At 42.1% G+C, this 21,718-nt stretch overlaps 1 protein-coding gene across 5 annotated transcripts in view; it reads right to left on the reverse strand.

Moving 5' to 3' along the window:
• PPP3CA (protein phosphatase 3 catalytic subunit alpha) overlaps window positions 1–21,718 on the reverse strand; it is a 743,055-nt gene that overhangs the window by 34,671 nt on the left and 686,666 nt on the right. For 3 of the 5 annotated variants that reach the window (XM_030190748.1, XM_030190745.1, XM_030190746.1), the window contains exon 11: window positions 11,214–11,243. The exons of the other annotated variants lie outside the window; for them this stretch is intronic. In XM_030190748.1, the coding sequence (XP_030046608.1) occupies window positions 11,214–11,243 (30 nt within the window). The remainder of the gene's footprint in view (window positions 1–11,213; window positions 11,244–21,718) is intronic. 5 annotated transcript variants of the gene reach the window in all.

Genomic DNA, 21,718 nt, shown 5'->3' on the forward strand with positions numbered 1-21,718 from the left:
GTTTCCTTTATTAATTGAACCTTGTAATCCACACTAAACCACATTGGTAAGTAGCGGAATTGAAGTTCATGTATTGTATTGTATCTGGCTACGTAGTTTAACCTGCCCTCATCAGGTAGAGGGTATTTTTTGAAGAGCTATATTTATATGCGTAACAGTTTATTTTATCCACATAAATGTTATGAATATGAACCTCCCAGTGACATAAAAAGAGCAAACAATAAGCCAGCAATAGTGTTTGCTGTCCTGTGCTAGGGAGTATATGTTTACATCAAAAGTACCTTGCTGGTACAGATGCTATGTGCAACCTGTGATAATGCATACCTAGCACTTAGGAAGATGCCACACTGTGCTTACTTCTATTGCTGGCTAGAGAGAAGGAGAAGCCTGGGTAAGCACGAACTCAATATGAACCTTCCCTTGTCTACAATTACTGAGTCAATCATTGGTAAGGTCCCACCTAGAGTATTGTGTTCAGTTTTGGAGGATGTATCTTGCTAAGAATGTAAAAAGAATTGAAGCGGTGCAAAGAAAAGCTATGAGAATGGTAAGGGATTTGCAAGACGTATGAGGAGAGACTTGCTGACCTGAACATGTATACTCTGGAGGAAAGGAGAAACGGGTGATATGATACAGACGTTCAAATATTTGAAAGGTATTAATCCGCAAACGAACCTTTTCTGGAAATGCGAAGGCGGTAGAACGAGAGGACATGAAATGAGATTGAAGGGGGGCAGACTCAAGAAAAATGTCAGGAAGTATTTTTTCACAGAGAGAGTAGTGGATGCTTGGAATGCCCTCCTGTGGGAGGTGGTGGAAATGAAAACGGTAACGGAATTCAAACATGCGTGGGAAAAACATAAAGTAATCCTGTTCAGAAGGAATGGATCCTAAGGAGCTTAGCTGAGATTGGGTGGCAGAGCCGGTTGCGGGAGGTGGGGATGGTGCTAGGCAGACTTATACGGTCTGTGCCAGAGCCGGTGGTGGGAGGCGGGACTGGTGGTTGGGAGGCGGGGATAGTGCTGGGCAGACTTATACAGTCTGTGCCCTGAAAAGGACAGGTACAAATCAAGGTAAGGTATACATAAAAAGTAGCACATATGAGTTTATCTTGTTGGGCAGACTGGATGGACTGTGCAGGTCTTTTTCTGCCGTCATCTACTATGTTACTATGAGGATCATGCCAAGTTTGCCAAGGTCTGTTTTTACCTCCTCATGTCCATTGGCATGTGGGGATGAATGCTCCTTCCCTGTTAGCCATTTTGGGCATGTGTGGTTCTAGTTTGTTGCATATCCCATCAGAGAGGGCCCACATCCAATGATAGTAAGATTTATTTTACTTATTTAAAAAAAATTATAACTCACTACATTTAAAATTCTGAGGGGCTTACAAACATACAAAAATTAAAATCTAAACAATATTCACATAAAAATATTAGCCACTCACAGTTGATTGAAATAGATAAGCTTTTCTAAATTCCCACAAGGAAGTGGCAGGGCCTGCCAACATAACCATAACGATTTAGTATCTTGTAACAATCTAGCAACATTAATTCCATGTTTGGCAGAAATGTCCCAGGATATATGGAGACACAGATATTTGAGGGGTCCCTGTGCCCATTTAAAGGAAAAAAACCCCACCCTATTGATGCTCCAACCCCTCAGTAAGGCAGAGAACTACTGATATATCTGCATTAATGCAGAGGCCGGAATAGCTTCTAAAGTCAGTTAAGACACCTAGGGGCCCTTTTATCAAGCTGCGGGGAAAAAGGGCCCTGCATTGGCAGCGGGGGCCATGCATGCCATGGTCCTTTTTACCACAGTGGGTAGAAAGGCCCAAGGCACAGATGGCCATGCAGTAAGAGAACTCTTACTGCATGGCCATGCGACGATGATCCCTTACTGCCACCCACTGAGGTGGCAATAAGGGCTCCTGATCTAACCTGGCGGTAACCAGGCAGCACGCGGCAATGCCCACTTACCACCAGGTTATCGCCATGCAAGCCATTTCTGGGGGTTTTCTTTTTCCCACGGAAATGGCGCACGTTTGGGGCGGGACTACAGCTGGTGGTAATCCCGAAAGAGAAAGCGATAAGGCTGTGTTGGGCTTACTGCTGCTCTATAAAAGAGCCCCCTAGTCTCCTATGGAGAGAAACCTCAGGGGAAGCAAAGGCCATAAGGAGATACTCAGCGTACAGGGCCAGTTGAAACTCCCGATTCCCAATCAGGACCCAGCGCATCCTGGTATCACAACAGTTTTAATGTTAATGGTTCCATGTACAAAACTAATAGGATAGCGGAGAGGGGGCAGCCCTGTTGGGTTTCCCACCCAATGTCAAATCGGGGGAAAGGCACCCCCATTTGCAAAGACCTTAGCCCAAGGAGTAGAATCAAGCATGTGAATCATTTGCAAAATGGGGCCACTGAAGCCAGAATGCTGTAAGACCTCCCACATATAATCCCAAGAGGCCGTAGCAAAAGCTTTTTCTATATCAAAACTAACCACAATGGAGTCCTGGCATGAAGCCCACAACTCCAACATGGCATACAGTAACCTGCAGACACTAGGAACTGCAATTCTATGCTGGACAAATCAGGCCTGATGGGAGCCCACTAATTTAGGTATTATTGAGGCTAATCTATTAGCAATGATCTTAGCACACAATTTAGTGTTAACATTCAACAATGAAATAGGTCTATAGGAGCTAGTTAAGGCAGGATGCTTCCCTGGTTTCAAAAGAGGAATAACTATGGCTCCCCGCATTGTAGGGGGAAAGCTACCAGAGGTCTGGGCCTCATTGTACACAGTAAGGTGGTGAGGGAGTACCTGGGGAGTCAAGAGTTTATAAAATTCTAAGGGGAGAACATCAGGGCTGAGAGTCTTTGAAGGGGCTGAAGTTTGGATGGGTGTATTCAAGATTATCAAGTCCTCCTCACTCGGAGTCAGCAGTGTCACTCCCGATAAAAGAGGTAGTATCACACAATGGTTTCATTGGTTGTGTAGTATAAAGAATTTTATAAAAATTATGTATAACAATGTAATCTCTCCTGACTGTTAAATGTAAGCCACATTGAACCGAAACTTGTTTTTAGATAACTGTGGGTTATAAGAATGAATGAATGAATAAATAAATAAATAAATGTACCAATTTAGCAACAGAAGTATCGTTCATCAAGGGGTGCCCAATAGGACCTTTTAATATGGGGAAAAAAATGGAAACCATAGTCATCCCTCTTCAATCGGGTAAGACATGAACCCATGTGATTTCCATATTAAAAAAAAATCTATGCCTGCCATTTTTCAAAGTACTAAGGGTATGTTGATGGAGCAGTCCATTAAGGGTGGGATGCAATTGAAAGTATTGATACTTATTTGCTTGGGCCAAGTTATGAGCTAAGTCCCTCTGCACCTTCCCCAACTGTGAATGAAGGAAGACTATCTCGCGGTTCACCTGTTTGTTTTTGAATTTGTGATAAAAAATAATTTCCACCATCTCCCAAAGAGAAACGGATTATGGTTGTCATTTAGGGAGCAGTAGTCTTTCCATTTATGATTCAAGTAGGCTTGAAAAGCCTCATCATCTTTTAGCCCCAGAGGATAATGCCAGGTGGACCATAGCATGATCCAAAATGCCACCATGGATTATGTCCATGGACTGTACTAGCTCCACTGCAGATTCTGATAATAAAATGTAGTCTAGGCAGCTTTCAGAGACATGAGTATAAGTGTACTCTCCTCGCCAGATGTCCAATATATTCAAAACGAGATACAAAAATTCGCCATCCCAGACAGTTGTGCGCAGTTTCCGACTAGTGGCAGATTGTCTATCCTCCATGGGGAGAGCTACAACATTAAAATTCCTACCTACAAGAGTCATGCAAATTGGTAGGTCGAGAATTTGCTTTAAAACACTGGGGAAGAAAAAATCTATTGTAAATATTGGGTGCATATAGTGAAACTAGTATATAGATCTGAGGCGTATTTTCAAAGCACTTAGACTTACAAAGTTCCATAGATTACTATGCAACTTTGTAAGTCTAAGTGCTTTGAAAATAAGCCCCAGAGTGTACCATAGAGGGAACAATGCAATATGACCCAGTGTCCCAGCATATCCAATATAACCTTATGCTCCTCAAAAGAAATGGATCTATGGAGTAAAATGGCCACCCCAGCCCACCTACTCACCCACCCACCCATTCCCTACGCAACTTTTGATGTTCCAAGTATTCAAATATGTCTCCTGCAGCAGGGCTATCCTTACTCCCCAACGGAACAGGGGGCAGGGATGGGAGAACTAAAGCTGAGATAAATTGTAAATAAAACCCAAAACAAAAACATCTTCACCATCAGGAAACAAGCATATAATATATAATACTGAACAATACACAAACAGCATTTCAAGACACACATCCGCATAAAAATAATCTCCCATTCTCCCTCTACCCAATCATCTACGCACCCCCATCCCAGAACCCCCTCCCTACCCCAAAACCCACAACAATATCAGGTTCGCAATAACAGGTTGAGTTTAGCACATTAGACAAAGAGGTCCATTCCAGAAAGATGATCGTCACACACCCTAGGAAGGAACAATGAACATGGGGAAGGAATTTTACCAAAAGTCTACAGAATCAAGAAAAAAAAAACCCCAGCTGTGTTAGGCCTGTAAGGTCGAAAGAGCCTCCCCACCATGAGCCAGAGACCGTCTCTTGAGGTGGCGACTTTTTTTCTGGAACCTGTTGCCTGCACAGAGTCACTGGCTTCATAGGGGGAGGCAGAGACTTGGCAGTATCTAATCTTTCCATAAGTTTAGCCACCGTAGCATTGTGCACGTTTCCCAACTAGTTTAAAATCTGTAGGTTTTTCGCTGACAATAAATGAGATGGCAAATGGGAAAAGTCATCTATATTTGATGCACTCCTTGTACAAAAGAAATGCTATATCCTTAAATTCCTGGTACTTTTAGAGAGTGGCCACTGATAGGTCCTGGTAAATTTCTATACGGTGTCCCTGGTAGTGAATCGGACCCCACGCGCAGGAACGAGCCATGATTAGTTCTTTGATCGCCTAAGAATGGAAACATGCCATGATATCCTGTGGTCTGATCACAATGGGGGGGGGGGGGGGGGGCTCTGTGAACCTGATCCAGTGTAATATCCTCAAGCAGGGTCACACCTGATGGTGTAGCTGTACATAACTGACAACAGATATTTGTTACAATAAGGCCAAAATTCTCTTCTGCCTCTGATTCAGGAATGCCGTGGAACTGCAAATTATTCCAGTGTGCACCGTTCTCAAGATCATCTAATTAATCATAAAACTCACTGGATTGGAGGCTTAATGAGACAGTCTATCTATTATGACCTTCCCTGGACCTTGCAGCAAATTCCTTACAGACAATAACAAGTCTCCTAAAGATTCACCCCTGCAAGGATGATCTTTTGGGGTACACAGAGCACGAAGATCTTGAGGACATCAAGGGAACAATGTAACAGGGCAAAGTCTACAGCTAGAAATGAATGGCATCAGCAACACTACTGCAGCAAGACAGGCTCCTCCGCAGTCCAGCAGCCAGCCCACCAGTACAACCCCAAGAAGCAACTATGGAGATGACTGTGGAAGCGGCTGGACAACTAGAGTGTGCGACTGTACTATATTCAGCAGCTTCAGTACAGGGCGAGTCAAATGCAGCTCCTGGGATAGGAGGTGGGCAAGTAGAGTGTAAGAACAGGAACAGGAGATCATCCAGTGACCTGAGCATCTCTTCCTATCACAGCAGTGTCAGTTTTCCTTCTAGAAAACATGAAATGATGTGCGTTCTCCAGTGTCTTATAAGCTGGGTTAGGCATGGACAACATATAGACATTGCACTGGGTAGAAGGTTCCCATTCTTTCATGGGAGATGGACTCCCAAATCAAAAGACTGCCACTCAATGAAAGAGACTTTCTGGAATGCAAACAGAATTGCACAACTAAAACTTGATATTTTTTGCTATAGTCTACATATCTACTACTGGTCTTAACTTATTTGTCTTCTCATAATAGCACTTTAGAAATAACTAATCAGTCTTCCTATAGTGCAACAGAAAATTACCAGTGACTATAATGGAAACATTATAGCAGCTACCCTGTGTCCAGTAGTTGCGCACCCAGTTTTCTGTGTTATCAGAGTAGGCATATTTTGTATGTGAACCAAGGATACTGTCTTTGCAGATCCTAGGAATGGATTCTTTGTATGGCTAAGAACATTATACAGTGAGTGTGTGCCTGGCAGTGAACCAACTGGACATCTAAAAACCTGTAACAGGAGGGTGGAAAAGGACCGAGGGAGGATCTGTAGCAAAATATAGTTCTTCCTATACTTTTGAGAATTTAGCTTCACAGTTCTTTTTCTTTTTCCTTAATGTGCTTCTCTCCTAGCCCTCAATTTCCCACCTCTCCTCCTGCGCCTGCCAACCGTATTTCCTTATTGGAGCCCTCAACTTGCTAAGGGACATTATTATTAGTTCTTATTATCCAAAAGTGGGTGACCTAAATGATTTACTCTTACTTTTGAAAGGCGTCTTGGATTTTTATAGAGATTTAATTATGGCTATTTATTACAGATGCACAAATGCACAGTAGCCAAGACTGAAGCTTTGTCAATGAAATAGTTCATTAACATTCAAACATCTGCTAATTCAACCTCTTTGCATGCATATTTTCACAGTATGAAATCTATTTTTGTGTAGACCATGATAATGTACCCTACTTTAAAAAAATGGAGGGAAATCATTTTTATTAAGAGAGAAATCACATAAAATCAGCAGAATATTAACTAATGGCACAAGGCAGTTGAAGTTTTAAAAAAATGGTGGGAGATGCAAACCTTTCTAAGCCTCTCTTTCCTATAAACTAATCTAAAATAGCTAGTTTTTGATTCTGTGCTGGTAGTTTCTTCTTCAACTGTGTTACATTTCTGTGCTGGTGATTCCTAAGAGAGAGGCTTAGAAAGTACAGCCAGTGAAAGAAAGAACAGCGTTTTTTTCCCCTTAACGTTTGTTTCAGGTCAGATATAGAGAAAGAAAAGTTTTGTTTTTTTTTCAGAACACAGGCAGCACAGCCCCCAATCAAACCAAAACAGCTCTGATAGATCTCCCACAGGTCCAAGGCAGCAAAGCTTTGGATCTCACGCCCCTTTTCTCTTCTTATTTTTAACTCAAAATACCCGGATGTACACCGCTTTGCTCCTCCTCCCCTCTCAGCACAAGTGCCTGCTAGAGCCTATCTGTTAATGCAGTTAATTGGATTACTTCCCTGGATAGAAAAACAGTTGCAGGGAACACTTTTAAGACAACTTAGGAATTACCAGCACAGAAATGTAACACATTTGAAGAAGAAACTACCAGCACAGACTCAAAATGGTGGTTTTGGGTATGCAGGTGGTTCCAAAATTTGGTTTGCATCTCCCACCATCATAAATTCACTGACTTGAAATGTATGGTATTGGAACAGATTCAAGTTACAGAGCAGAAAGGTGACATTAGAAGGTTGCTTTGCCAAAGAGAGCAACAATGGATCTTTAATTTACAAACTGTGATGCCTAAAGGCTTGAATATCTCCATCGAATGGAAAGCCTTCCTTTAGTTGATTGGTTCATGGAATAGTGACGTCACACGCCGAGTATAAATACTTAGAAGCCGCCATTTCAATTTTGTAAAGCCTAAGGAAGGACACAAGGCGAGCTCAACTCTTGGATGTGATTGTTTCCTCATTTTTTCCCCTGAGGCAGCCAGTTGTGGGCGAAACAGGATGGTCCTGTCGGGATATTGAGAGGATGCAGGACTTAGAAAAATGATTACAGAAATCTGAACCTGCTGGATATTGAGGAAGATTTTTCATTGTGGATTAGCCATCCAAGATAAGTAACATTTTGATTATTACCATTTACATATTTAGTGGTGTCTCCACCTATGAGGTTGTTGAAGGTGGATGGACAGAATTTCATGAAGAGACTGTATGTGGAGTTTTTTGAAACATGATTAAAGAGGCACTCATTCTTATTATAAGGCGTGTCCTTTGGAAGGAGGAGTTGCCAGTTATACTGAGGTCTTTTTTCTCCACATTTTTTTCATGTGACAGTCCATATCTTCCTCTCAACCTTGTGAAGTTTGTAGAAAGTTGAAATTGTGGTTATTTAGATTCTACATATTCCATATGAGTAGTTGATTTTAATTACCCCCATATAGACTGGGTTAATGTAACATCAGGGCACGCTAGGGAGGTAAACTTCCTCGATGAAATAAAGGACAGCTTTATGAAGCAGCAGGTTGAGGAGCCGACGAGAGAAGGAAAAATTCTAGACTTAGTCATTTGTGGAGCGCATGATCTGGTACGGGAGGTAGCAGTCCGGGGGCCGCTTGACAACAGTGATCATAACATGATCGCCTTTGAAATTTGCTTTCAAAGAGGTAAATATAGGAAGTCAAATATGTTAGCTTTTAACTTTAAAAAAGGAAGCTATGATAAAATGAAAAGAACGGCAAAAAAAAAAAACAACTTAGAGGAGCGACTGAGAGGGTAAGAAACCTACAACAGGCGTGGATGCTGTTCAAAAACACTGTCCTGGAGGCCCAGGCCAAATATATTCCACGAATCAGAAAAGGATGACGGAAAACCAAACGACAGCCTGCGTGGTTAAAAAGTGAGGTAAAGGAGGCTAGTGGAACTAAAAAGGAATCCTTCAGAAAATGGAAGAAGGAACCGAATGAGGAAAATAAGAAGCGACATAAGGAATGTCAAGTCAGATGCAAAGTGCTGATAAGAAAGGCAAAGAGGGATTTTGAAAGAAAGATAGCATTACAGGCGAAAACTGATAGTAAAATGTTTTTTAGATACATTAAAAGCAGGAAACAGGCAAAAGAATCAGTTGGCCCGCTGGATGACCGGGGTGTAAAAGGGGCGATCAAGGAAGACAAAGAAATAGCAGAAAAAATAAATGAGTTCTTTGCTTCGGTCTTAACCAAGGAAGATTTGGGTGGGATACCAGTGCCGGACAGGATATTCAAAGCTGAAGAGTCGGAAAAACTTATTGAAATACCTGTAAATCTGGAAGACGTAATGGAGCAGTTCTGCAAACTGAAGAGTAGCAAATCTCCTGGACCGGATGGTATTCACCCTAGGGTACTGATAGAACTAAAAAATGAGCTGGCAGAGCTACTGTTATTGATTTGTCATTTATCCTTAAAATCGAGCGTGGCACCGGAAGATTGGAGGGTGGCCAATGTAACGCCGATATTTGAAAAAGGTTCTAGAAGAGACCGGGGAAATTATAGACCGGTGAATCTGACGTCAGTGCCGGGCAAAATGGTAGAGACTATTATCAAGAACAAAATTCAGAGCACATTCAAAAGCATGGATTAATGGGACAAAGTCAACATGGATTTAGTGAAGGGAAGTCTTGCCTCACTAATCTGTTGCATTTCTTTGAAGGGGTAAACAAATATGTGGACAAAGGTGAGCCGGTTGATATTGTATATCTAGATTTTCAGAAGGCTTTTGATAAGGTCTCTCATGAAAGACTACACAGGAAATTAGAGGGACATGGGATCGGAGGTAGTGTCTTACTGTGGATTAAAAACTGGTTGAAAGATAGGAATCAGAGAGTAGGATTAAAAGGTCAATATTCGCAATGAAGAAGGGTAGTTAGTGGGGTCCCCCAGGGATCGTGCTGGGACCTCTGCTTTTTAACATATTCATAAACGACCTAGGGATGGGGGTAACTAGTGAGGTAATCAAATTTGCCGATGACACAAAGTTATTCAAAGTAGTCAAATCGCAAGAAGATTGTGAAAAACTACAAGAGGACCTTACAAGACTGGGAGACTGGGTGTCTAAATGGCAGATGACGTTTAATGTGAACAAGTGCAAAGTGATGCATGTGGGAAAGAGGAACCTAAACTATAACTACATCATGCAAGGTTCAGCGTTGGGAGACATGGAACGAGAAAGGGATCTAGGTGTCATAGTTGATGATACGTTGAAAACTTCTGCTCAATATGCTGCTGTGGCTAGGAAAGCAAATAGAATGTTGGGTATCATTAGGAAAGGGATTGAAAACAAAAATGAGGATATTATTCTGCCGTTGTATCGCTCCATGGTGTGACCGCACCTCGAGTATTGTGTTCAATTCTGGTCGCCGCACCTCAAAAAAGACATAGCGGAACTGGAAAAGGTGCAGAGAAGGGCGACAAAGATGATAGGGGATGGGACAACTTCCCTATCAGGATAGGCTGAAGAGGCTGGGGCTCTTCAGCCTGGAGAAAAGGCGGCTGAAGGGAGATATGATAGAGGTCTATAAAATAATGAGTGGAATGGAACGGGTCTATGTGGAGCGTCTGTTTACGCTTTCCAAAAATACTAGGACAAGGGGGCATGTGATGAAGCTGCAGTGTGGTAAATTTAAAACGAATCGGAGGAAATGTTTCTTCACTCAACGCATAGTTAAACTCTGGAATTCGCTGCCGGAAAAGGTGGTTAAGGCGGTTAACTTAGCGGATTTCAAAAACAGGTTGGACGTCTTCCTGGAGGAAAAAGCCATAAAATGTTAGTGAATGGACGAGGGAATAATGCAGTATTTCTAGGATGGGCGGGACAAATTGCTTGTTCTTTTGGCCACTGTCGGTGACAGGGTGTTGGGCTTGATGGACCCTTGGTCTGTCCCAGCATGGCGATGCTTATATAAACTTATAAACATTTATTATTTAAAAATAATCTGTGAATGCTCTGTTAACCTCATCATGGCTTTTTAGCAAATAACCACCCCCTTCCCAACCCAGCAGAGTTAGCAGCTAAGGACAGATACCCTTATAACCTCTATGAATCAGTATAAGAAGTAATCTGAAAGCTGCTCATCCAGACATCTCATTACATAAGACACAGAAAAAATAACAACAAATCCTGTAAATCTGTGAAACTTTGATAGATTTAACTGAAATACACATTAAAAAAAATTCACTTTACATTCATTCATGAATCATGAGAAGATTAATTTCTACCACTGTGCAGGAAACTGAGTAGTAAACAAAAAGAATGTACATCCATAGTGATAATAAAGCAATACATAGATACTGTACATCATGACCTCCCTTGAAGTTATTCAAACTTAATAATCAACTTCAGGAACACTAGAAGGGAGTAAGACATTAAGCCCTATAAATCAAGCTACTAATACCTTTCTTCTGTGCATAAATAAGTTGCTCTTCTGAAGAAAATCCAGGAGAGGGGAAAAAGATTGAAGAATGAAAAGAAAAAAAAGGAAAAGATATATGACAACATCAACAGGACAATTATGTTTACGTAAACTCTGCAAAACAGAAAAGAAAGATTAAGTAAAGAACATCAAAAAAGAAAATGAAAGTGGAAAAGAGAAAAGCAAAGAAAATGAAATGCTGTATTTTAACCATCTCATTGGTATTCCAAACTCTTGTTTTCTCATGATGGATATTTGGTGCTATGCTGTATAGCCCTTTGGCACAAAAGAATTAAACCCTAGACTTAGCAGTATAATGTGTTTTCACAGATCTCTGAGAACTTTTAATAGACTAAAAACAAGGCTTTCTGGCATAATTATTTTGTAAGTATTTTGTTCAATCAACTATTAAAATATGTTTATTTTGTACAGATAATTCTGTAACTTCAAAATGTTAGCAACAAACAATACAGTTACCCGTTGCTTTATAAAATTTTAACAGTGATCTCTATGGCAACTACTACATATTAAAGTTTATATATATTTTTTAATTCAATTTACATTAAGCTAAACTAATTGAAACTGAGTTCTGAATTATTTTACAAAAGCAGAAATATAAAACCCAAAACATAAAAAGAAAGAACTGGAAACCTCCTTGGCAGTGTGCAGCCCTCAGCATTGTGCAGCATGCTCTTCAAATCATGCCGTCTGTTTATAAACTAATGCTCATTGGCAAGAGTGTGGAATACCATTTAAGTCAGGTTAGTGGATTAGAAAGCAAAGTAATTAGGGAAGAAGCTTGAAACGGTAACAAATCTTTCTTCCAAAAAGTGCTCCTATGTATTACATTCTCCAGTCTGCTGTTCCCTTGCAGCCAGCATTCATGTTAATAAGCCCTCAAAATTCACTCCATTCAAACATGAGGCACTCTGAACAGCTACTGCATCTTTGATTTTAGATAGCCAGGTTTGTGCAAAGCAGATTTCATACTTAGCCCATGTAACAGCACTATATTCCATTAACTGAAAAAGAAAGGGTGTGATTGAGCCAAGAAAACAAAAGCTACTCACCTGTAGCAGATGTTCTCAAGGACAGCAGGATGATTTTGCCGCAGTATGTGCTCCCCAGCATTCCTTCTCAAAGTCTTTGGAAGAAGCCCACCATAAGTGTGAGTTTTCCCACCAGTTGTCATCAGGTGGGATTAGCACAGTAGCTGATAGAATTCAACTGGGGGGGGGGGGGGGGGGTTAACAAGAATATCCAACCTGCTGTCCTCGAAGAACACTTGCTACAGGTGAGTATGTGGTGCTAATATCCTTACATAGCAATATCTGGCACAGACTCTGACTAACTTTCCTTTGTTTTTCTGATGCAGAATGTAGATAATTCTTACTGGAGGGAATCCCTACCTACCAGTCTAAGGGAACCATAGCAGAAGCTAAGGTATGTAGGCAAACTGAAGAATACAACCGTCAGGAGACACCAGAAAAGGCTGAAGTGATCGCCACCAAAACAAGAACATACAGTGGGGGAAATAAGTATTTGATCCCTTGCTGATTTTGTAAGTTTGCCCACTGACAAAGACATGAGCAGCCCATAATTGAAGGGTAGGTTATTGGTAACAGTGAGAGATAGCACATCACAAATTAAATCCGGAAAATCACATTGTGGAAAGTATATGAATTTATTTGCATTCTGCAGAGGGAAATAAGTATTTAATCCCTCTGGCAAACAAGACCTAATACTTGGTGGCAAAACCCTTGTTGGCAAGCACAGCGGTCAGACGTCTTCTGTAGTTGATGATGAGGTTTGCACACATGTCAGGAGGAATTTTGGTCCACTCCTCTTTGCAGATCATCTCTAAATCATTAAGAGTTCTGGGCTGTCGCTTGGCAACTCGCAGCTTCAGCTCCCTCCATAAGTTTTCAATGGGATTAAGGTCTGGTGACTGGCTAGGCCACTCCATGACCCTAATGTGCTTCTTCCTGAGCCACTCCTTTGTTGCCTTGGCTGTATGTTTTGGGTCATTGTCGTGCTGGAAGACCCAGCCACGACCCATTTTTAAGGCCCTGGCGGAGGGAAGGAGGTTGTCACTCAGAATTGTACGGTACATGGCCCCATCCATTCTCCCATTGATGCGGTGAAGTAGTCCTGTGCCCTTAGCAGAGAAACACCCCCAAAACATAACATTTCCACCTCCATGCTTGACAGTGGGGACGGTGTTCTTTGGGTCATAGGCAGCATTTCTCTTCCTCCAAACACGGCGAGTTGAGTTCATGCCAAAGAGCTCAATTTTTGTCTCATCTGACCACAGCACCTTCTCCCAATCACTCTCGGCATCATCCAGGTGTTCACTGGCAAACTTCAGACGGGCCGTCACATGTGCCTTCCGGAGCAGGGGGACCTTGCGGGCACTGCAGGATTGCAATCCGTTATGTCATAATGTGTTACCAATGGTTTTCGTGGTGACAGTGGTCCCAGCTGCCTTGAGATCATTGACAAGTTCCCCCCTTGTAGTTGTAGGCTGATTTCTAACCTTCCTCATGATCAAGGATACCCCACGAGGTGAGATTTTGCGTGGAGCCCCAGATCTGTGTCAATTGACAGTCATTTTGTACTTCTTCCATTTTCTTACTATGGCACCAACAGTTGTCTCCTTCTCGCCCAGCGTCTTACTGATGGTTTTGTAGCCCATTCCAGCCTTGTGCAGGTGTATGATCTTGTCCCTGACATCCTTAGACAGCTCCTTGCTCTTGGCCATTTTGTAGAGGTTAGAGTCTGACTGATTCACTGAGTCTGTGGACAGGTGTCTTTCATACAGGTGACCATTGCCGACAGCTGTCTGTCATGCAGGTAACGAGTTGATTTGGAGCATCTACCTGGTCTGTAGGGGCCAGATCTCTTACTGGTTGGTGGGGGATCAAATACTTATTTCCCTCTGCAGAATGCAAATAAATTCATATACTTTCCACAATGTGATTTTCCGGATTTAATTTGTGATGTGCTATCTCTCACTGTTACCAATAACCTACCCTTCAATTATGGGCTGCTCATGTCTTTGTCAGTGGGCAAACTTACAAAATCAGCAAGGGATCAAATACTTATTTCCCCCACTGTAAGTATTGCCATACTGGAACAGACTGAAGGCCCATCAAGCCCAGCATCCTGTTTCCAACAGTGGTCAATCCAGGTTACAAGTACCTGGCAAGATCTTAAAATAGTACAATACTTTTTAGGCTGCTTATCCTAGAAGGAAACAGTGTGTTTTCCCCGTCCATTTTAATAATGGCTTATGAACTGTTCTTTTAGGAAGCTATCCAAACCTTTTTTTAAACCCAGCTAAGCTAACTGCTTTCACTACATTCTCTGGCAACAAATTCCAGAGTTTAATTACACATTGAGTGAAGAAATATTTTCTGTGATTCAGTTTAAATTTACTACTTTGCAGCTTCAATGCGTGCCCCCTAGTCCAAGTATTTTTGGAAAGACTAAACAAGCGATTCACATCTACCCATTCCACTCCACTCATTACTTTATAGACCTCAATCATATCTCCCTCAGCTGTATTTTCTCCAAAGAGCCCTAGCTGCTTTAGCCTTTCTTCATAGGGAAATCGCCCCATCCTCTTTACATTTTCATCACCCTTCTCTGTACCTTTTCTAATTCCACTATATCTTTTTTGAGATGCGGTGACCAGAATTGCACACCATATTCAAGGTGTGGTCGCACCATGGAGCAATACAAAGGCATTATAATGTCGTTTTTGTTTTCCATTCCATTCCTAATAATACCTAACATTCTATTTGCCACACACTGAGAAGGTACTTCAGGTGACAGGTATCAAATGGCTCAAAAGGAGCTTTCTTCAGCTGGGAAAGGACAATGTTGCGATCCCGTGAAGGGGCATAATCGAACAGGGTGCCCAAGTTTTCCTGAGGGTGTCCCCGGATGGCCCCACGAAGGGGCGGGGAAACCACTATTATCGAAACAAGACCGTTTTGATAATACGGTCAGGGACGCCCAAATCTCAACAATTAGGTCCACCTTAGAAATGGTCAACCTCAGAGATGGGTCGTCGCCGGTTTTCGGCCATAATGGAAACCGAGGACACCCATCTCAAAAACGACCAAATCCAAGCCATTTGGTTGTGGGAGGAGCCAGCATTCGTAGTGCACTGGTCCCCCTCACATGTCAGGACACCAACCGGGCACCCTAGGGGGCACTGCAGTAGACTTCACAAATTGCTCCCAGGTGCATAGCTCCCTTACCTTCGGTGCTGAGGCCCCCCAAACCCCACTCCCCACAACTGTACAACACTACCATAGCCCTAAGGGGTGAAGGACGCCCATCTCTTAAGCATGCCCCATTCCTGCCTTCGCTACGCCTCCGACACACTCCCATGAACTTTGGTCGTCCCCGCGACGGACTGCAGATGAGGGCGCCCAAAACCGGCTTTCGATTATGCCGATTTGGGCAACCTTGAGAAGAGGACGCCCATCTCCCGATTTGTGTCAGAAGATGGGCGCCCTTCTCTTTCGAAAATGCCCCTGATGGCATTGTGGAGAGCTTGATTGTGGATTTTAGAAGTTTTTGGACAGGACAAGAGAAAGAGTCTAGGCAAACCTCCTCTACTTGATACTCTATGATCTCTTAGTAGAGGACCTGAGAGATACCCTCCAGTAGATTCAAGGAGTCCTAACCTCTCAACATCCAAGCCAAGAGGGCCAGGGACTAGAGATCAGGATGTAAGAGGGAGCCTTTGTTCTGAGTGATGAGGGTCGGAAAGCATTCCAGTCTCCATGGATCTTCAGAGGACAGCCCCAAAAAGCAGGTAGGCAAGCAGTCTGCAAGATCCAAAACAGCAGGCATAGCAGAAACATCCATCCTAATTATCAAATAAGACCATTATACACGATCCATACAAAGCCGAAGTTTTTATCGCATGACTGCTCAACCTATTTGTTATTACTGATCAAGCAATACCACTTAAACCTTATGTCGAATAGAGTCTCTCTATAGTTGATGACCTAATGTATGTTACAATTAACTTAATACTCAGGAACCTTCATGCAATACAATAATGTATTCCTTTATCATAAATGTATGCACATGATATATATATATATATATATATATATATATATATATATATATATATATATATATATATATATCAATGTGTGCATGATCTGTTCCATGTATATGATATTCCATGCATATTACCATGTATATTTGCACCAAACACAATACCATTTGTAATTCTGTCAACCGGAAATGGCAACCGCCATCATGGCAAATGTAAGCCACATTCAGCCTGCAAATTGGTGGGAAAATGTGGGATACAAATGCTACAAATAAATAAATAAATAAAAACAGACCCATGTGGTAAAATAAAACAAAATTTATTCAACGTAGATACATAAAATCAGCATATAACTTTCCTCTAACCGCCTAACATGGCCATGTTTCACCCTCTCAAGGGCTGCGTCAGGGGCATGAAATCAGCAGGAACAGTCTACAGAAAAACAAAGAAAACTTAAAATTCCCACAAAAGCTATCTAAAAGAAATAAAATGGAGTAGAGGGTTACTAGCCCTGTGCATGACACTTAGACAGAACTCAGAAAAAAGTTACTGAGATGTGAGCTATGGGGAGATACACATCCCTCACTGCTCTGCAGAAAAAACAGGGCTGAGCTGGTCCTGCGCAATGATGGCGGTTGGGAAGACATGCAAATGCATGGTGAGTCGCTTCCAAAGGCTCTGTGAAGGAATGTTGGATAGCACTAACTTCAGTGGGCTCTGCCTAATGATGTCACCCACCAATAAGAATATCTACATCCTGCTTATCCTTGGAGAAAGCACCAAATAATATAGGGTTCAATCTGAGCTCAGACTCTGGCTGCACCTACGTTTGCTGCCAAGGGAGATCTGGACCACTGAAACTCCTGTTACTGCAGAGTTGACCCTTTTACATCATTCTCTGGCAACAAATTCCACTTCTTAATTATTCATTGCAGAGATGCCAAGTTACCCAGTTCTAGGCTAGAGATTTTGGGACAGTCCTGGATTTCTGATCACCCCATCCTGGTGCATTATGGGTCTTGCAGCACTGATTTCAATGGCTACAGTTAGGCACTACAAACCCCACACTGTTTTGGGAAGTAAGTTCAAAACCAGCACTGTTCAACAAATCTCCAGCCTGGAACTTGGTAACTTTTTGACTTTACTGAGAGGTTTTCTATATTGAGACCTTTTCAGCACGGCTTTCGTCCACTGCACAGTATAGAAACCCTATTGCTAGCACTAACAACTAAAGCTAGAAATTTAATTAGTCAAGGGAAGCAGGCCATTCTTTAGCAGTTTGACCTATCAGCGATGTTCGATACGGCAGACCATGCCCACCTTATGGACAGGTTAAATTAGTATCCAATCAATCACAAACAAAACCAAAACAGTCTCTCAAGTTGAGAGACTGTTTTGGTTTTGTTTGTGATTATGAATTGCATTATAAAAGTATTGCACTGACCAGGAAAAGTTATTGAATATTCTCATACACGCCAAGCAACTGGATAAAATCTACTACTTAAAGCTAAGTAACATCATAATATGTTTTACATTTTTAAGAAAGACTTTGAACAAGCTTTTCACTAGGAGGAGGCAGGGCGTGCTATGATGTCTATGAAGGTGTTTTTACATCTCAAATCCTGAGTCTTTTGTTTATACACCAAAAAACTGAGCACATTATATTTACATAAATTATTTAGATGTTTTGGTTTTGATTTTGTTTGAATGAAATATAGTTTCTGGGTTACATATATTTGTCATATAAGGAAACTGAATTTAAAGAACACTCATTTATTGTAGTAATAGTTAAAAATTGAATGCCAAGAAGTGCAGAGTGATGCACTTGGGGTGCAGAAACCCAAAAGAGAGATACCAAATAGGAGGGAAGAGATTAGTAAGCTTGACTCAGGAGAGAGACCTTAGGGTGTCGATGTCAGAGGTTATGAAGGTGAAGAAACAATGTGAAAAGGCGACGGCTGTGGCCAGAAGGATGCTAGGCTGCATAGAGAGGGGTATAACCAGCAGAAGAAAGGTGTTGGGCAGCTGCCCCTCTACAAGTCATTGCTAAGGCCCCACTTGGAGTATTGTGTTCAATTGGAGGCTGTATCTTGCTAAAGATGTAAGAAGACTGGAAGCGGTGCAAAGAAAAGCTACAAAAATGGTATGGGATTTGCGTTGCAAACCGTACGAGGAGAGACTTGCCGACCTGAACATGTATACCCTGGAAGAAAGGAGAAACAGGGGTGATATGATACAGACGTTCAAATATTTGAAAGGTATTAATCTGCAAACAAACCTTTTCCGGAGATGGGAACGTGGTAGAACAAGAAGACATGAATTGAGGTTGAAGGGGGACAGGCTCAAGAGTAATGTCAGGAAGTATTTTTTCACGGAAAGGGTGGTAGATACGTGGAATGCCCTCCTGCAGGAAGTGGTAGAGATGAAAACAGTAATGGAATTCAAACGTGTAGGATAAACATAAAGGAATCCTGTTTAGAAGGAATGGATCTATGGAATCTTAGCGGAGATTGGGTGGCAATGCCAGTAACTGGGAAGCAAAACCAGTGCTGGGCAGACTTCTACGGTCTACGCCCTGATCGTAACTGAATAGATATGGATGGGCTGGAGTGTAAATTTTAAGGGGCTTCAATGTTAGCTTCAGGACTTTTAGTACAAGAACACTGCCGGGCAGACTTCTACGGTCTGTGCCCTGAGAATGGCAAGGACAAATCAAACTCGGGTATACACATAAAGTATCACATACCATGTAAAATGAGTTTATCTTGTTGGGCAGTCTGGACAGATTGTTCAGGTCTTTATCTGCCATCATTTACTATGTTGAATGCTAATGTAGTACATTTCCTGCATGTGCTCACTCCAGTTATTTAATCAGATTTGACAATGCTATGAATACTGTAGCCAAGTGGCCCCAACACTGTTACCGCTTGAACTAAACCCCGTGTTCCACTAAGAACTAGATTTAGAACTGCTCCTCCTCTTATCAGTTGTTGAACCAGCTTCTCCATGAAGTAGTCCTTTATTTAATCTCAAAGCAATCATTTATTTTATTATCCTATAAAATGACTCCTTAAATACTGCCCTATCTTAATCCAAAAGGTTCCTGCAGACTTTGAAGCTATCTGAGCAGTCTTAAACTGCTACCCCCAAGGTTAAATAATTTATGAGATTTTCACAATAGTCAACACAGAAATTTCATCAAAAAATCAAAACAAAAATGACAAAAAATGTTTAAGCACAAAAATAACAAATATTTGCTCAAGGAATTTGAGGAAAATAGTTTTATGTGAAAAATAAAAATGGAGGTCCAGAGAGGGAATCCTCATCAGACCCTCTTCCCCCCCCCCCCCCCCAAAGAAACTTGGGGTATCCATGGCAGTTGATCCTAAAAGCTTTAATGCTTCAGAAAAATGCATGAAGTGTGAGAAAAGCTCTTCAACTCAGCATAAGGAGGGTCACCTGATCTATCAGTACAATATCAAGGATGCTCTGAAAAGATTTTCTGCATGTTTAAATGTTCTTTCTAAAAAAAAGATAAATTGGAAGCATTTTAAAAAGTCTGTGAAGCTGTTGCTTGCAACCTGGCCTATGTACTGGAACATCTGAAATTGCACATGAAGGCAACACTTGCAGAAATAGTACTTTTATTCCTTCTAAAGTCTGTTACTTCACTGTTACAGAACAGTTGATTCCCTGTGGCTCTGGCCAAACCATTCATGTGCATCAGGGGTTTACCTATCAGCTGGCCCCAAACTCCAGGCTATCAGCAAAGCTCTCTTCTGGGCTGCAAAATCATATGGTGCTAAGCCACAAGCAATAGGTTTTCCAAATCTTTAGCCCTCAGCTGGAGTGGCAGCGCTAAGCTTGGTTTACCATAGCCTCAAATCCATCAGCATATGCTCCCTGACAAAGCCATATGTTTAACCAGCATGGAAATACTCTGGTTTCTCTACTTCTAAATGATATCTGTATCCCTGCCATGCCTCTGACTGATATCATTTAGGTCCATCTTCCTGTTACAGTGACACTTCTGGCTCCTTTTCGTTTTGAGAAAAGATTCTTTCAGAAAAGATTTAAAACAAACACTTTGCCCATCTTGATATTTTTAAAATTGATTTAAAGATGGACCCCTGTAATGTAATAAAATAAAATAAAAAGAGCCCTTTAGGAATCTGGCTACTGGGACCTCATTTTAAGACATTCTTTATCCTGAGACCAGCATTTTAGAAAGGCTGTACAATCCATATTAGAGGTGTCTAGGCTGGGACATCTACAGTTAAGCAAGTGTTTTAGAAAAGGATCTGCCAACTCAGATTCCCTTCTAAAATAAATCAGACACCAATCACACCAACATCTGGATACATGAGGTTTGGAACTGCCGCATCTACTGTATATGGGGATTGTACACCACAGACATGACAGTGCCATTGCACTCCTGTGGCATCACCCTGGTCATATCATTTATTTATTTAATGCATTTGTATCCCACGTTATCTCACCTATTTGCAGGCTCAATGTGGCTTATATAGTTTTGTAAACATTGTCATTACAGGATAGCAGATACATTTAGTGTTGTGTAGAAATTAAGTGAGGGAAGAGAGAAGAAGAAGGAAGGGGGTGAGTAGGGTAATTATAGGAGGTGGGTTATCTTAACTGAGTGGGTTGGTGAGGTGGCTATTTATCATCCAACTTCCCCTCTGGCATCAGCTGACTCTCCCCCCACCCCTCCAAGCAGACAACACCCCCATTCATCATCCATGGCCCCTCCTCTGGTGGGGGAGAAGCCCACACGTTTGGGCTCAAGCACAACACAAGGCAGCCCACCCTCCGGAACGCTCACCTGGGGCCAAGGCCCTTGGGCTGCAGGCTCTCCCCCAACCTTGTCCCTGAGCTTACTGGGAACTCCTGGTATCTAGTGAGGCAGGAGCAATGCCCACTTGCTCCTACACTCGAGTCCTCCTGCCCATCAAAACAGCCACTGAGATCTCTAGCTGTAATATTACTGCTAGGTATCTGCCTTCTATATATTGGTATTTTCCCATATAAATGGAAGCCTGACTCCCTACCAGTAATATGACTGCTAAAAGGGGCGGGGGGCATTTGTCTGCTGGTATGGAGGGTCGGGTGATGTCAAAGAGGGGGGCCTTGTTTGCCAGGAGGGTTCAGTGATGATGAGGGGGGGTGTCTGTTTGGTGGGGGGGATGATGCAGGGTGGGTATGCTTTAGGGGATGGGGGAGTGCTGCAATTGCAGGACCTGAAACATCAGGATTTACCACTGTCCCTAAAGCAGGCACCTAGTTGTGCCTTGGAGCAGGTCTAAATTCTGACATCTCAGTTTCCCACTGAAGATGTGGATTTCCTATGGGAAATAGAGAAAGCATGTTTATGTGATCCCACTCAGGC

This window comes from Microcaecilia unicolor, chromosome 2, assembly GCF_901765095.1.
Source record: "Microcaecilia unicolor chromosome 2, aMicUni1.1, whole genome shotgun sequence".
NCBI lineage: Eukaryota > Metazoa > Chordata > Amphibia > Gymnophiona > Siphonopidae > Microcaecilia > Microcaecilia unicolor.